At 44.2% G+C, this 16,271-nt stretch overlaps 1 protein-coding gene across 11 annotated transcripts in view; it reads right to left on the reverse strand.

The window, feature by feature from the left end:
* Window positions 1–16,271, reverse strand: part of LOC118504436 (octopamine receptor beta-3R-like) — a 64,720-nt gene that overhangs the window by 28,438 nt on the left and 20,011 nt on the right. For 4 of the 11 annotated variants that reach the window (XM_036038888.1, XM_036038880.1, XM_036038878.1 and 1 more), the window contains one exon: window positions 11,401–12,562. In XM_036038888.1, the coding sequence (XP_035894781.1) occupies window positions 11,401–11,825 (425 nt within the window). In that variant the 5' untranslated portion in view covers window positions 11,826–12,562. Of the gene's footprint in view, window positions 1–11,400; window positions 12,563–12,657; window positions 13,831–13,914; window positions 14,020–16,271 lie in introns of those variants that run through there. The other 7 variants (XM_036038881.1, XM_036038883.1, XM_036038882.1 and 4 more) reach the window with 4 other exon arrangements.

Raw genomic sequence — 16,271 nt, forward strand, 5'->3', positions numbered from 1 at the left:
AACCGCCACAAAATCAAATTACGCTGTTTTGGTTTCGCAGAACGGCAAAGTTGCGGCGTCTGCAAAACTACGGCACTAATATCGGTTTTCGTAAATTACTTTTACACTTGGCCACACGATTATGGTTGCGTAGCGTTTCTTTCGGGAATGGGTGTGCAGGGTTATGCGGTTTTTAGCTTTAGCTCTTCGGGTAGCTGCAGTCCTTATCATGCTTTCAGACAGGTGCAAACTGCATCGCAAGTCTTGGAGTGGATGAGTTTCTTGAGAGGCAAAAGTTAACTGATGGTGGCTTTCCTTTCGGTACTCGTTTTTCATGCATATTTAACGAGTATTCTCTTGGTTTTGTAATTAATTTGTAGACTTCCATTTAAATATTGAAATCAGAAGGTTGAAATACTTGCATTACTTGCATTGTTACATTTATTAATGTGATCTCAGCAACTAATTAACTAAGCAACGACTAAGTCAATCTTCAGCAGAGGATGCATCCTGAACGCTCAAACATTGCAACCAGTTACATACCTGATGAAACAGAATCCCTTTAACGAGACCCCCACGGTGCAGCAATCGATCGGTTGCAACAGGAAAACGGATGCACCCAATCCGCCTCGCATGTCACAGCGCAATGAATATTGAGCCGATTGAGGAAATTCGCAATCAGTGAAGGTTCGCCTCTCATTGTTCATGCGAGCCCTTAAGCACAAACATACACACTAACGCTATTAAAGCTTTCCTGCTGTGGACACTTCCTGTCCGTCGTGGAAAACTCACACATCACCCGGCATGCTTATCCTTTGTGAGCATTGTGCGCTTTTCCGCTGCGACTCTGCCAGTCGCAGCCCTTCAGTCCGATATGCCCCTGTTGGGCTACTTTCTCGTTATTGATTTTGCGATTTGATTCAATAAAATAAATATTATCCTTCGAGCGATTCCGATCAGAATCGATGCGTTAGCGGTGCGTGTGTACGTGTGTACTAGCTTTGTTTTCCCGCCTCGCTTCCTGCTTCATCACACGCTCGTCCTTGTCCAAACAGCTCGGTGAGCGTACAAGCATAGAACTGTGAGAAAATAATCAACCGAAAAAATGGCTACCAAAACAAAACAAAAAACACAAAACTTCCACTTCTGTCCAGCGAAACGAACAAAGTTACATTCTTGTAGCGGGGTGCAGAGTCGAGGGATGTCCCCGTCGCTGCTAGAGGCAATATCAATGGGCGAAATCCCTTTTGGGTGTACAAATGGAAGAAAAATGTACAGATTACACGTCCCAGGACGTGGACGATATAATGCTCGCTCTATCCGACCATAAGCCCCGAAATCGATTCTACACCACAGATACACACACAAACATATACACCGAAAGCACCATAAATCCTATAGCATTCGTGTGGGAGATATTGGAGAACTTTAATTTTAGCTTATCGTCAGCGATAGAGAAAGGTAATCCATCAGGAGAGGGATTTGGGTTGAGATTATTGGGTAAAATAGGTCGATACTACATTGCTGTGATTAAAGTAATCAGATAAACTTTATACTTAATAGATTAACGCAAGTTATTTTGTTTTACATTAAAATTGAGGTCTATAATTGGCGTGAAAATATGATTGAAGAACGCATAAATATTGCTCCTAAATATTTGCCCTGAATAATGTCCTGCGTCTACTGAAATTTGAAATCTACAAAAAATATTAGGTTTGAGTTTATTATTTTCTTATTACATTACATGAAAACTCTATAAAAAACCTTCAATATTTCACGAAAATATTTTACATCACCCCTCCCATCTAATCCTTTCGTTAACATTTTCCAAAAGCTACATCGTTACACGAAACAATCTCAACACAAACAGTTGCCAAGCACGAACCAGCCAGCACAACACGGAAACAAATCTGTCCCTGAACGTCACAGCCCAACAACCACAACGTTGGCACCTCGTCCATCGCACAGCCAATAATTCCATTTACACGCAATATTTACCCACGCAGTCGTGAGCGAAGGATTTTCTTGACCAGCAATTACCCTCCGTACGGTGGGAAATGGTTCGCCGCAGGGTCACCAGAGAGTGGTTGTAAATAAGGGTAGGGCTGGGTGGTGTTTTTACTTTCAACTCCACTGCTCAACAGTACCGACAAGGAATGGACTGCTTTCGGGAGGAATGGACGTTAGGATTGATGTACAAATAAACACCAGCCAGCCAACGACATCGAGTGGACGCGCTCACGTCGTTCTATTTTCCTTGAGAGTGATGTAAGGACAAATTACAGCTGAAAGTAGCCTTCCATTGCTGGAGGACTCCCTTTCCTGGAGGACTTTTCCCCTGCCGCACCAGTCGCGTGATTGTGCCACTAGAAACATTAATCTTGTTTTCCTAGAGAATGTGCGTGTGTGCGTGCATCCATCGTCAGGAAGCACTTGAAAAACATAATTGCATCCGCAATCCACACACCGAACCCGACGAACATTCGATTGACGGACGAATGTGTCGTCGATTTGGGATAGCTAAGCTTCGATTTCTTTGCCCTACTCGAAAACGCATAAATCACGCAGCACCAAAAAGGAACGGTGTCCATTGCAAGACTCGCACGAAATGGACCATGCGGAGATTTATCACAACATTATGCTGCAAATGAAATCAATTTACGTGCGTGACGACAGTGCGGAAGGTTTCGTGGGAAACGCTGAAAGCATTGGCTACACCCATATTAAGGCTTATATGATACTACGACACTAGCCTGCCGGCAAACGTCAACCCGCGAGCCGAAACGAAACGAGCCAGTGAACAAGTGAAGTGAGGCTGGCACGATTTATGAAACTCTTCCCATTGCAAGAAGCTAGCCGATAGCCACACCACACAGAAACGTTCCACGCACAGTGGCCACAGAAACCCTATAATATGCATCCTGTGCTTCGTTCTGTGGCGCGAAGCACCCAACTTCAGATCGGTTCAGACACCACACGCTCAAAACCACCAAACGATGCCGACGAAAAACGTGTCGGAAATAAAACGAGAGTGAACGAGATAATACGCACCCTTTGGCTCGAACGGTTGCCGTTGGAAAGGGGCCGATTGGGTTGTGGGTTGTGCTTACAAGATGGTGGTCAACAGTAGCAATTAGTTCGTACAACGGTTTTCTCATTTTGAAAGCGCTTCCTATGCTGACGTGTAGGCGAAACATTTGGAGCCCCGGGGAGCCCCCATTTTGCTTCATCATCGAGCGGTAGCTAATGCCGAGGATTCGACTTAATCTTTCTATCTAATGTATGAATATTAATCTGCCTACCGTGTTCTTGCGAAATTGCGCACAGGCGACAGTGGGAGGTTACGGTTAGATTATAATGCGGGGTAAACATTTTGTACCAAAATTTTAATGCGGTTTTTCGGTAGAACAATAAATTGACGGTGACAATGAGCTGAAGGAGTTGGGTGAAATTGTGTCGTAAAGTATAACATGCTTGTTCGATTTAAGCTTTTAATAATCTGGGATATAAAGGTTTCTATTCGGGTCCGATATTGGGACGGAATTTATGATGTGTGAGTCTATATTTGTGTAGTCTGGTTTAAGAATTGTGCAACATTTTTGCTTATTTTAAACACTTCTCCAAGGTATTCAAACCGCTGTTCAAAGTTGAAATTATTCTATGTTGAGGTATATGATTATTGGTTAATATTTAAGACAGACGTCTTCAGTTATCTCACATATTTTAGATAATTTATTTTGTAATAAGACGGCTTGATGTCGTATTGTCAGTTATCTCAAATATAAAAAGAATGACTGTTTAACACTTTAACTCTATTCTTCACGTGAAATTGTTTTAAAATAAAGATTTCTTCAGAACAATTCACATACCACTTATCACCACTTATCACGAACATCAAAGCCTTTCTATTGAATTCCCACGGCCTGGAATACATCTTTAATTTTTGCATTATTGTTACCCGACGGCTGACTTTATGCTGTACCGCTCTTTTAATCGTACTTTCTGTTTTATTTCCACTTAACCTCTTGTTGAGCAAACAACGTTCCTGGAAGCGAGAGTTTATTATCAAACACCTTCCAAACAGCGTCAATATTGGCAAACGCACCGCGTCACGCAACCCGTCGCGATGGGTTTCAATCTAATTACGCCCGTTTTGGGACCGGGTATAAATTCTACCAGCAAAAAAACGAAAAAATACTCTCTTGAAAATGTTTGAATTTCTGTTAAAGTACTCGTTTTTCCTTTGTCGCTGTGTACACGAAGCGATGCTTAACGCGATGGTCATAACGCTCCGAAGGGTGAACCGTAACCGGCCCAAAAGCATATCAAGTGCGACTCCAAAGTCAATCTACGCAAACAACACCTGAAACCATGCGTTGTTTGACTAGGATCCGTTGAACTTTGCGATAAAAGTGTTTTTATCTGGTTTGCTGGCAGTGTGCTGCGTGTGTTGTTTTCCTATTTGCTGACGTTTCTTGACATTCCCACACGACGTAAGTAAATCGTCGACGTCCATGTTGGTTGCGTTGACTGGACAGGACTGTGAGATTCTGCTTTAACTTTGTCGGATAGACACTGTAATCTTGCTTTGTTGATGTAAGAAGCCATCCTCAAACATATCCGTACGGTACGGAGTCATCAAACGAGCGAAAGCGAAAGGCGCCTTGTGCCGAGCAATCCGATACGGTTTGTGTGCTCTCGTACCCAACATTCTTATCAGGTATTCGATGACAGCCGGGCTACCGACGGATGATTCATCATTAAATCATGAGCCAAATTAATCTTCCTCCACACACACACTTCGACTCTCACACCGTACTCCTACAACGGCTCGTTACGTAACCTTTTGCCGAGCGAAATCTCAAACAGTTCGGAATGCATCCGTTCGAGTCATTTAGTTGGAACTTGAGTCATGTATTCAAACGAGGATTCCGTCCCCGGTATCTCTCAACCATTTTCCACATCAGCATTAGGATCAAATCATAGCGCCGAAGCTTTACCCAGGCCGGGAGCCCGGGGCTTCGCGAGTCTTGCGACATGCGGAAGTATATCGACCGGTTCGGAGCGGCATCGATGCCACGCTATCGATGACTTGGAGTATTCAGCATCGATTCAGAGCTTCTTCTTTCCATCGTCTGTCTGGGTGTGTGCTTGCGGTATTGGCCGATGGATGGTGTGATGTTACCTTCTTGAACTTTCTCCACCGTAGTACCGACAGCGTGGGGCTGGGTAAATGATGAAAACGATGGTAAAGGTATTGGCTGTTAGTGCTATTGAAGGGAAATATGATCGATAACCGTAACCAGAGACTAATGCTACCTAAAACATTCGCCAAGGCAATGACTAACGAGCTTAAAGTTGAACTCAAGAGTGGAGAATGTCTTTGACTTGCAGCACTTTAAATTCATCGCTATCAACCGTGCATTGCTTTAAACTTACTGTACTAATTCGTATCAGAAATTATTTTTATTATTTGGTTTCAGGTGGAAGTGATAGAGTGAGAAAATTAATGTTGTAATATTAAATTATTTCTTACTGAACCAACTTCCTGCACGCGTTGTTAACTGAGCCCTAATAAATATGTTGTGCGTATATCTCTATTCTTAGTATCACTTCACTCAAGTCACTCTTCAATCGTGATACCATTCTGATGGATCACATCGTTAAAGCACGAAGATACGTAAAACTTCTTGATACTTCTCCGCCTCCGACCAGTTCGCAGCCAAACTTCATAGCAATTAATTAAAGGATTATTCAGGGGTGCTCGGAAAAGTCTTGGGCCTACTGTTGGCATCCAACGAAATGAATCAACTACCGTTCCCGATCTTCCGACTCGCTCTCACTTTTCTCCTCCTACCGTAGACCTACCGCCAAAACGAGCAGACGCAAATGAAATCAATTTTAGCGCATTCTTCCGCCACTCCTACCGCTCCCTCCACGGCGCTACGTGAAGGAAGAAAACTCTCCGCAAAAAAAGCAATTGCCTCACGTTCCACTTGCTCGGGTCGAAGCTTTAGGCAGCGAGCTTTAGCACTGAACGCAGTAGAATCCAATCAACAGTCGAAGCAGTTCGATTTCACGGCACTCGAAATTGAGTTATCTTTCGCTTTCTCCGAAACCAATTTTCCGAATCTGCCAACCATCCCCGTCCAAATTCGTCGTCTTGTTGCTTGTACCTTCCGGTTTTGCACCGGCCCACAACGTATGCTCCGCTTGGCCGTCGTAAAACTTTGACACTGGCCATCAAATTGGACTCATGCTTCATAAAACGCGTCGACGACACCAACAAACAACCTATCGAGCTGCCGACAGGAGAGACAAGCCTCTTCAGGTTGCTGCGAAACCACGCACCACGGACATAACCGGAACAGGTTTAAAACCAATTCCCAACAAGTGATCGATCCTATTTCGCAATGCTTTAACCACCAACAAGCGATTTTGGTGGTGAAAGCAGTGCGTGAAACGATTTCAAGAATCAACAGTATGCAACAATGTTTTGGGAGTTTCTTTCATGGACGGATTGACTCATTTTAATGATATGACCTGCGCAACAGATACGGACAAATATGATTCATTTTACAGTTCTAAGAACTGGCAATTGTTGCAATGAATTTTGGTGGAGATCTTCTACACAAGCCGTAATGTTACCAGCTGCGTGCGTATCTCAGCATCAATTTTGTTCAAACTCAAAAGTATTCCTACATACAGAGCCTTAAAACTCTTGGCGATGTATTCCTCCAACATTTTCTTCCTTAAATCTCTTTAAACGTGACTCTCTTTAGCACAAGGTTTAACAAGCTCAGTAACGTCTCCCACGTCTTTATACTGCAGATAAGGCCTTGCACTTTCCAGCAAATCTAGTAAGTTTGACCAGCATTTAACCTTTAACACTGCAAGGGATCAAACCGTTGTACACTGCAGGATTGATGGAGCGCTTTGAATTAGAATGGTAGTTGTACTCCTATCAATCAAATTAAAGCTGATCGCTCTTCATCCATTTCAGACTGCTTCTTGATATTTAGAAAGTATGCAGGTTGAAAATAGAATAAATATCTCCTTAATAACTCAATTAACAAAATAATATTTATTACTAAATATGTTCTAAATAATCTCAGAAAAGTTAAAATTTTCGGTAAGGAACATAGTAAAGCAACAAACATAGCTAAACAGCCACTAAAGGAATAATGAAAAGTGAGTAAGAAATGTAAATTGTTTGCCACAAAGTATTTTAAAATGTAGATACATTTGTATTTAGAAAAAAAATCAATGAGTTGTTGCAATTCAGCAGCGTCTATCATTAATTTAATGCTTGCCTGGCACATTTCAACATACAAGTAAGAACCACGAATGCACATGAAGAGCAATCAAGCGACACAAAACATTTCACACCGTACCGCAGCAAGTGATGCTGGTGCAACATGCCGTTAGGGCTCCTTAAATTAATCAAAACCCACTACACTGCACACCCATCGTACGTTAGTGGCATCTAACTAAATTTCCAAGAAGCGCTACACCACACTGTCACACCGGCAAACGCGGAACATCTCGCTATCTTGCAACCCAAACGGAGTCGAACCGGTGACCCGTAACACTCGTCGGCAACTCAACAGCTGCCACCGTTCGCCTTACTGATGCGTTCTCAGGTTCACATCCTTCCGACCATACGCTCCATCTTTACCTTCCCATCCAAAACCAATGCTATCGAGCGACAACGAAGAAAAATGGTACCGTGTCTTCGTGTGACAACTGCGCCAGACGGGAAGTAATTAGTGTTTTATAGAATACATCGCTATGCATCGCAAAACTTTCGAACGAGGATGTCGCTGCTTGAAAGCAGCAGCAGCAAGATGTCGTACCGAAGATGGTATCGTTTGAAAAGACACCGAAAATTGATTTTCTCCTTCCGCCGTGTTGTTTGTCACTGGTACATATCCTGCCCACCGATCTTCAAATGAAAGTAATGAATGCTGTGAAGCGAGGAAGCAGACAGGACACCGCGCCCGGGGAGGGAAATCCGTCGTACAAAATAATCATTTTAGTATTCATCACACGCTCAACATTGATTACAGTTTTCTCTACCAGCAGAACAGTGTGTCACTTTTGATATCGATCAAACTTTTGTAAACTTGGCAAGTTTGATGAGTCTTTTAATGTAGCGGCAGCGCTGTGCATACTAAGCAGCCCCGAAAGAGCTTTAAGATGTGGCGGTCGATCGATTTTATCCAGGGAATTGGTGGAATATTTAGATGGCAGTTAGTGTAGCAATTTTAAAAGGCCCTCACGTACTCCGCCGCCTTTATTGCACTGACTATTGCTGTACACCCGGTGAGCAGAGCAATATACTAATTGAACTTTGTGTAGCGTTTCGGAACCCATTACTCATTAATACCATGTGCTATTGATGCTTCAACCCTTCAACCCGGTGAAGACAGGCAAAGGGCAAACGAGCAAGTTCAACGATTTTTGCATCGATTTTTCTTGCTGTCTATAGCCATTGCCGCTTAGACCAGCGGTGAAAGCAAACCCACCATGGGCACTGAATATTTCATTTGCCTGCAAAGCAAGGTAAGCTAAACATAATAATTCCATTCCCGTGTTACAATGTAGACACCAGGCAGAAGCAGGCCAGCAAGCTTCGAAGAATCTCTACCAAACACTGCTATGCAATAGCAAAACAATTGGAAACCACATGAAATCACACCGAGTATTATTTATTTATCCGTGCAGAATACGAAAGCAACCTGGATGGCTAGAGCGAAAATTATAATTGAAATGCGTGGATACCGCTTACCAGCTTCGGTAGTGGTTGTAATAATTTATTTGCTCCATAAAGCTAGAAGATGGAAAAGCGCACACGAAAATGTACGGCTGCATAATCATCCGGGCTTCCATCTTTTTTCCGCGAAGCACAAAGCGTAGTACGGTGGAAAACACATTACGCATCAATCACAAACGACAACGAACGAATCTGCATTTCCACGTTTCCACAGCAGCCACAGCACGCCGTAGCAACCCTCTGCCTGAAGCACCGTTTCCATCTCGCTCCCGTTACTCGCAGCTCGATGGTTGGAAAAACGATCGATTGATCTAGACGGTGATGGCGGTAGCATTAATAAATCAACAGGCTAAGGTGTTGGACTTGTTTTTCACGTCCCGAACTGCCGTCAAGCGGCAGGCGGGATCGTATTGATTAATAGAGCACTGCGTAGAAAATCCCCAAAAGCTCACCTGGGAAGGAGCGGCCAAGTAAAAGTGATGGTGTCTTTTTTCCTGATTTTTCAATTCTTCTTTGTGCTGGCGGTTCGGTTTACTCTAGCAGAAACTGTGGCGGAAGTGAAAAAAGGTAAGAAAGTTTGGGCCGCGTGTCAATTACCTGTCAAACGGAATTTGTTTCGCATTACTGGCCGGCTTGGAACGCTCCACCGAACGGTCAACCAACCAATTGTGCTTTGTTGTTGCTGAAGCTTGCACCTGCGTGCCCAAGGGCCGCCCCAACCCAAGAATCCATCACAGTTGAGCTGCTAAGATAATGATTTTTACCAGCTGCTGTTGTTGATTGATTTTTTGCTTTTCCTGTGTTTTTTTTTCAGGTCCGCAAATATCAATTAACCTGTCGAGGTTCGCAGCTTGTTCAACGCCATGGTCAACGTCCAAAGGTTTGAATGGTTGTGCTTTTTTGACACATTTTGTGGAGAGATTTTTCTCTGTCCTTTTAACCCACAGAAAAGCCTCCACCTTTCTTGCACTTTTTCTGACGCTTTTCAGTGCCACCAGCGCTGCCTATCTTCTTCCTTTAAGGTTCTACTCCCGAGATCGATCGTATGCAAATGACATGTTGCTTCAAAGAGAAAAGGCTAAAGCACAGTACCCATCATAAAATCGATTACCACGTTCATTCTCACAGCTAAGATCCGCCTCTTTATCATCCGTCGGGGGGTAAACACACGCTCGCATCGTCTCACATCGTATATACAGGTAAAATAATTGCTGCTATAAACCGGCGTACGAATAAATTCTATTTCCAACCTGTTTTGCTACACCGTCGTCTTATGCACATCGAACCGTGTTTACCTTACTCTACCAAGCACAGAAATCCAATAAATGCAAATGAACACACTACAAACGAATATGTTCGCCCTGTACACCGGATGGCAATGGGAATGGCGCTCTTGGAGAACTGTATCAAAATCCCACCATAACCGTAATTCAGAAAGTTCTTGTCGTAGTTTGCTACAACACTTGACCGGACGAAACTCTCTTTTCACTTTACTCTCACAACACGACAACAGACAACTGCTGCATATCATTTACAGGACAATAGCCGCCTGTTCATTTCCAAGAAATTGCGAGCGCCAGTAGGGCAAAGCGTTTCCCTTCCCAAGAAACATTATCATAATCCATCGTTGCACTTTGTTTCAATCTTCACTCCTCTCGTGCTCTTTATACCGAAAGCAAATTCTCTCCGAAATAAAACACACAACTCTTGCATAGGGGCCAACAAAGACGTATTCCAATTTTCCATCTACCCATTATCAGTACGCAGGGGGAAGGGGGCAACGGTTTGTTCAAGAGGTAAAGCAAAAAGTTTCTCATATCAATTATACGAAACGAGCGAAGAATGATGGAAAAAGTTTCGCCCCGAATGAAGATCAAGTAACGATACTCTGTTATCGAGGCATCAAGGCGGTTTATGGTACCTCAGGAAAATGGGCTTCGATACACAAGATTCGACGCGGGTTGTATGCCAAAAAGGGAATGGCGCTTCAATTGAGGTTATATCATGTTTACAATTTTAATGCGACCGTAATGATATTCAAGCAGCATGAAAGCTGAACAGAAATTTATGCATTCTTTCCTGTTTCGAGGGTTGCTTGTAATAATGATTGATAATCGGTAGAAATGTTTGAATAATTTATGTGTACTAGCATCGATTATAGTGCTACCATTTTCTGTAGCTGCAATTAAATGTTGAGATACCGTAGTCTAGGTATACAAAAGTTCTGGTTTTCTCCTTGAATTTGGTCTCCCCGACTGTACAGCTCACTGTTTCTAGTATATTGTTTTGGAGCTAGTGCTGTCGGTACTTATGATAGCTAAAATCATCCAAACATGTGGAAAATGTATCATCATCTTCTAAACATTCTATCGCAATGTTAAGCTCGTTCAAAATACCCGTGTTAAGTTTGAAATCATACCCGTGCAGTGAAAGCATGTACAAGTTAATTACAGCAAAATGCTATATAACTACGAACCATGCGTTACGGGTAAATGTTAACTTTTTAAAGTTATATTTGCTATGCTGCAGAACGGATTGTTCATCTTTTAAAAATAATAGAGTGTAAAATTATAGTGCTTTGCTTTTTCCTTTTTTCTTAAGTAATATTGTCTAAGAAATATGTGTTCCTTATCCGCATTACTTACCTTAACTTTCTATTTTTGTGCACCGAAATGATTACGAGTGCATTGCCTAGCACAGCCCCGATGATGATCGATCCGAAGATGAGACTCTTCAAGCACAGTACCGTCAGCTCGATGAGCCGATCGGATGGTTCTACGATTGTTGACGCGGTGGGTTCGGTCACGTTGACCGCGGTGGCCGTCCCGGGCTGATCGGCGGTCCCATTCCAGACGCCACCGGCACCGTCCGGCTCCGGCCCTCCCCCGGACGTCGGTGCCATTGTGAGCGAGGTGAGCGTTGACGAGCCGGCCGCCGACGTTATCGCCGACGCGACCGTCGCCAGCGTACCGTTCAGGGTGGATTGAACCGGTCCGGCTAGGCGCAGCGTAGCGGCCCCAATGATGTTCACTTCCGGCGACGCTGTCGATACACTGCGGCTGGTGAACATTTTCACTCGGGTGGGATTCGCATCACCCACTCACACACACACACACTGGGATGGGCCACGATAAACGGCGCAGTGGTGTAATAGCTATGCGGGTTTCGCTATGTCCTTCCAATACTGACACTCATTTGTGATTGCACCGGTTTATTCACACGCAAAGCACACGTACGCATAGAGATTTACAAAAGCACTCACACACACATACACACACAGACTGAGCAGATTCACACACCTACAAAACATTACAATCACACGTTTTAGAACGATCCATTCCAAGCGAGCCCGGGCATCCCGGAAGTAATGGCCGGCCGGATGGGTGTGTCGCTACCATTAGGCGAACGAAAAACACTGGACACACACACTGATGGTGGCTTCTGTTGATGGAAGTCGTTACCCATGCATCGCATCCTGGTGACCCATCACCGGACGCTAGAAAACCCCGCCGACGAATATCCTTGCGCCCGGGAGCTGGAGCCCTATCAGCGCGCTTCGTACACGTGCTCTGAAACACTAATTTTACTCGCTGCGGATGCTAGAGCGGTCAGTTGGCGCTGATTGTTCGAATTTAATTAAGCTGAGTCGTACGGTACGGGATGGGCAGGCCAAAACCGACTCAGCCATCCTGTCGCTGAACGTGTTTATTCTCATGTTTCCACCGTCGCGTCTTTTGCATTTATTTTGCTGCGTATGACTGCATATCCATTAGCACGACAGGTCACCAAGTGGCAGCTCATTAAAACCTATGGGAAAGAGAATGGGAAACAACTGATGTCATGTCTGGAAGCGATGTGGGATGAAATAAAATATCAAACGGTAAGGATACAAAAATCATTACCAATGAGCAAAAGGATTGAGGAGCGTGAACTCGCGAACCATATCGACGCTTTAACCATGTTTCCGATCCCGCCATTGCCATCCACAGTCACTCAGCTGACCATAAACGTGCATATAATCACTTGGTTGACATCTGTATGTCAAACGCGACCCGACACGATTTATGCCGTCATGGACATTGATCATCAGTTCGAGAGGGAACGAAAACGCAAAAAAAAATTGACTTCCATTGAAACACATGCACACCGTACAATTGTTTTGTGCCTATTTTTGCGATTTCTTCTTCTCACGCACGAGCACATGCACATCAAACAGCTGCAAGTTTCAATTTGTTTGCGCGTGATCCGCGGATAAAAGGCCGTTTTGCGGCACAGGCACCATCCGCAAGGGATCGGGCTTTTCAGTGTGGCTTGTGGCAAACCGCTGCAACGCATCAATCTTTTAATGGTTCGGAACAGGGATTAATCCGGGGAGAGGAAAATAAAATCGAACCAACCAAAAATCGATCCTCTATGCAAACAAAGTTGCTGTGGTGAAAAAATTACGACCGATCAGACTAGCGGCACTGGGGCATCGGAGAAATCAAAGCGAGCGGAGATAGAGCGAAAAGCTCACTTTGAAGTTAGCATTTCAATTGCATTGTTTTGAAGAGTTATTTAAGAACCAAATGCTTTAAATAGTTTAATCGTGCACTAAAAGCAAAGAAAATCAAACGGATCCTCAAACAGCATTCCTACTTGTTTCGCCAAACCCTCTCAGTACACTTTCAGCGAGCTAATAATAGTATCAGGTTGATCGAATAAAACTCCCGCCCAGTACAATAACACACCACACATCAGATCGATATCACGTTCGCAGCAGCATTTTCTTTCCTGCAATTTGCATATCACTGTTGACATTAGCTGTATGCGAGTCTCATGTATTATTTATGACACTGGGGTGGGACAAAAAACTGCTTGCTCAAACCCAAGCATATTAAACTTCGCGTAACTAAATCACACACGCCCAAAACCCATTATCAGCTACCCGTTTTGAATACACCTAATTTAAGCGAGTCGACTAACATCGTTTCCGGGATGCCGGGAGAAATAGATATTCATACATCCATCCGCGGTACCGAACACACGACTCAACCCGTCTTGTCTCTAGCCCCAGTTACCCTGCAAGTTTTTTTTTCTCCGCGAGCTAAAATAGCTCAATCAATATTTAACATCATTATGAAAGTCAGCCAAGGTACGAAGGTCTTACGAAGTCTTACCAATGCTGTTTTTGCTTCGTTGTGCACCCCGGTCCGGGACGTTTCTCACCAGAATGGCACACATTATCACACTCCGTGTACTGTCACAGCTGTGGAAGAGGTAGGCTGTGGACATACTCATTACTCCTGTCGGCTCTCACTCACTCGGTGACGTTAGAAGGGCGAACGGTAAGTGTAGCTGCATGATGAAAACCCCATACACACACACACACTTGCTCCAGATGCATCGCAAAGGTGCATACGCTAGACACATGTGTGTGAACGATGCTTCCACGTTTTCGAGCCCTGCAGCACTACACACAACCTGTTCTTCCAGTCCGTTTTTTTTTAATAGCGGGAAACCACCTTCGCACCTGCTTACGACACTGTCATGCACTTTAGTTATGATTTCTTTCCCCTTTTCCGATGCATTTGGTGCTTTTGCGCTGCATCACAAGACTTGCCTTGAACTAGGTCACTGGGGGATTTTTCATGAACAATAGCTCCCAAATGCGATGTTTTCCCTTCTCCCTTTCACATTAATTCCTTTTTGTCTTGGCTTAGCGGCGGTAGAAAAACGCGACGGGAAATGCAACCCTTATAGCTCGCACACACACAACCAGAGCTGCAATAGGCTTCCATGAATGTTTCACGAACAGAGCAAGCTCGCGTCTCATATTTATTGCATGCATTTTAAAGCCTGCTTCAACAACGAACTGTTCTCCCTCGCACACCCAAAACCCATCCCTGTTCGCCCGCTGCATGCAAGTGAAAATTGGAAAGTCATCCTCACTGCTGCCTTTGCATCGCATTTATATGCGCTGGCAGTGAAAAACGATCCTGACAGCAAAGGCTTCCCTGGAACAGCTGGTTGAACCCGAACCACCCTGCATTTGAATTCCCCCCCCCCCCCCTTTTACGCCTCCCTGGTGACCGTGAAGGAAGGGTGCTTTGGGTTGAAAATCGTTCACAAACGAACAGGAAGCAAGTGGCAACGGCAAACTCGAACGGCTCGAGCGGCCGTAACTAAAGCGATAATGACCCGCTTTTTCGCTGCCAATCCGATTTTTCTTGGCGCTGGCGTTGGAAAATTCATTCCACTCCATCCGAGGGCACCCGAGCGCTCAAGCTCGAACCCATTGGGAAGTGTGCCAAGTTCGTTATCGGAACAAATACTGGATCGGTTTTTCGTTCGGTGCAGAAGCTCGAACTTGGCGCAACCGAGGTCGCCCGACAAGATGGCAAATTATGTGCAAAACATAATCTGCAGCTCGTCGTCCACGGGGAAGGCGCATATAATTGTTGCAAGCTTCTTCAATTTGATTTACTCTGGATTTTGTAACGGAAACTTTTTTAAGGTCTCAAAACACGTTGGAAGTTATTAAATGCAAAGTAAATGACATATCGCACGATCTTTCACTGCACTAAATCGATGGAAACTAATTAAATTTTGTTCAACTCTCCCTTCACTCAGTGAGCATCTTATTTAGCAGACACACCATTTCCCTAAAATGATTAAACTGATCTGATGAAGCTTCTGTAAGGATAAGATAGGGCAAAGAAGAAAAAAACCCATCCCTCCATCTCTTCATCACCAGATTTTTGGCATAACTTTGCTGGTAAGCAATTTCGAAACTCGCTTTCGGGACGACTAATTTCATTTCCCCTCGGATCGCCTGTTTTCAAGCGCTCTAACAACAGGATCATCGTGCTGCGTGAATTTCACACAGCCACACGCGCGTAACCCCGTGTTGGGCCCGTCGTTAATGGAGATATTCTTCATCCACGAAAAGGAAAACCCTTCGCTGAAGTGCTTCTTCCGTTCAGTTCTGAAGCAAAAATCAATAAATTTTAGGAACTCTTGCAAGCAAAGGATAGAAATGGCTACAAAAGAAAACAAAAAATCACACGCATACACACTCACACACACTCGTACGCTTCGTATAGAAGCTGCGAAAAGAAAAACGATGTCATTTTACGGTAACGAAAGCAACCATTTCCCCGCACGGTGTGTCATAACGTGCTGCGTAGCCTGAGTTTATCCAAAGCCTTCCGATAGGTTCATAAGGAAAGAAAACGATCGAGTGGTGGAACGAGAAAAAAAAACGTAAGTGAGCCCCAAATGGAAGGTAAAAACCGAGCGCCGGAGCCCCTGGAGAAGGTTAAATGGCAAACGGATTTCTTCCCTTGCGCTTTGTGAATATCCGCAAGCAGTATCCGAGATGGTGGTCGGTTCTTATTGTCCTACATGCCTTTTTTTTCCTCGGAGACACTCTCAACACTCGACTCTGCTTACGAGTAACAAGGACAAGGCAACAACAAGGACGCAGAAAGAAGGAGGTATTAATAAAAAAGGATGAATTCTCGCCACCAGGATA

This window comes from Anopheles stephensi, chromosome 2 (genome assembly GCF_013141755.1).
Source record: "Anopheles stephensi strain Indian chromosome 2, UCI_ANSTEP_V1.0, whole genome shotgun sequence".
Taxonomy (NCBI): Eukaryota; Metazoa; Arthropoda; class Insecta; order Diptera; family Culicidae; genus Anopheles; species Anopheles stephensi.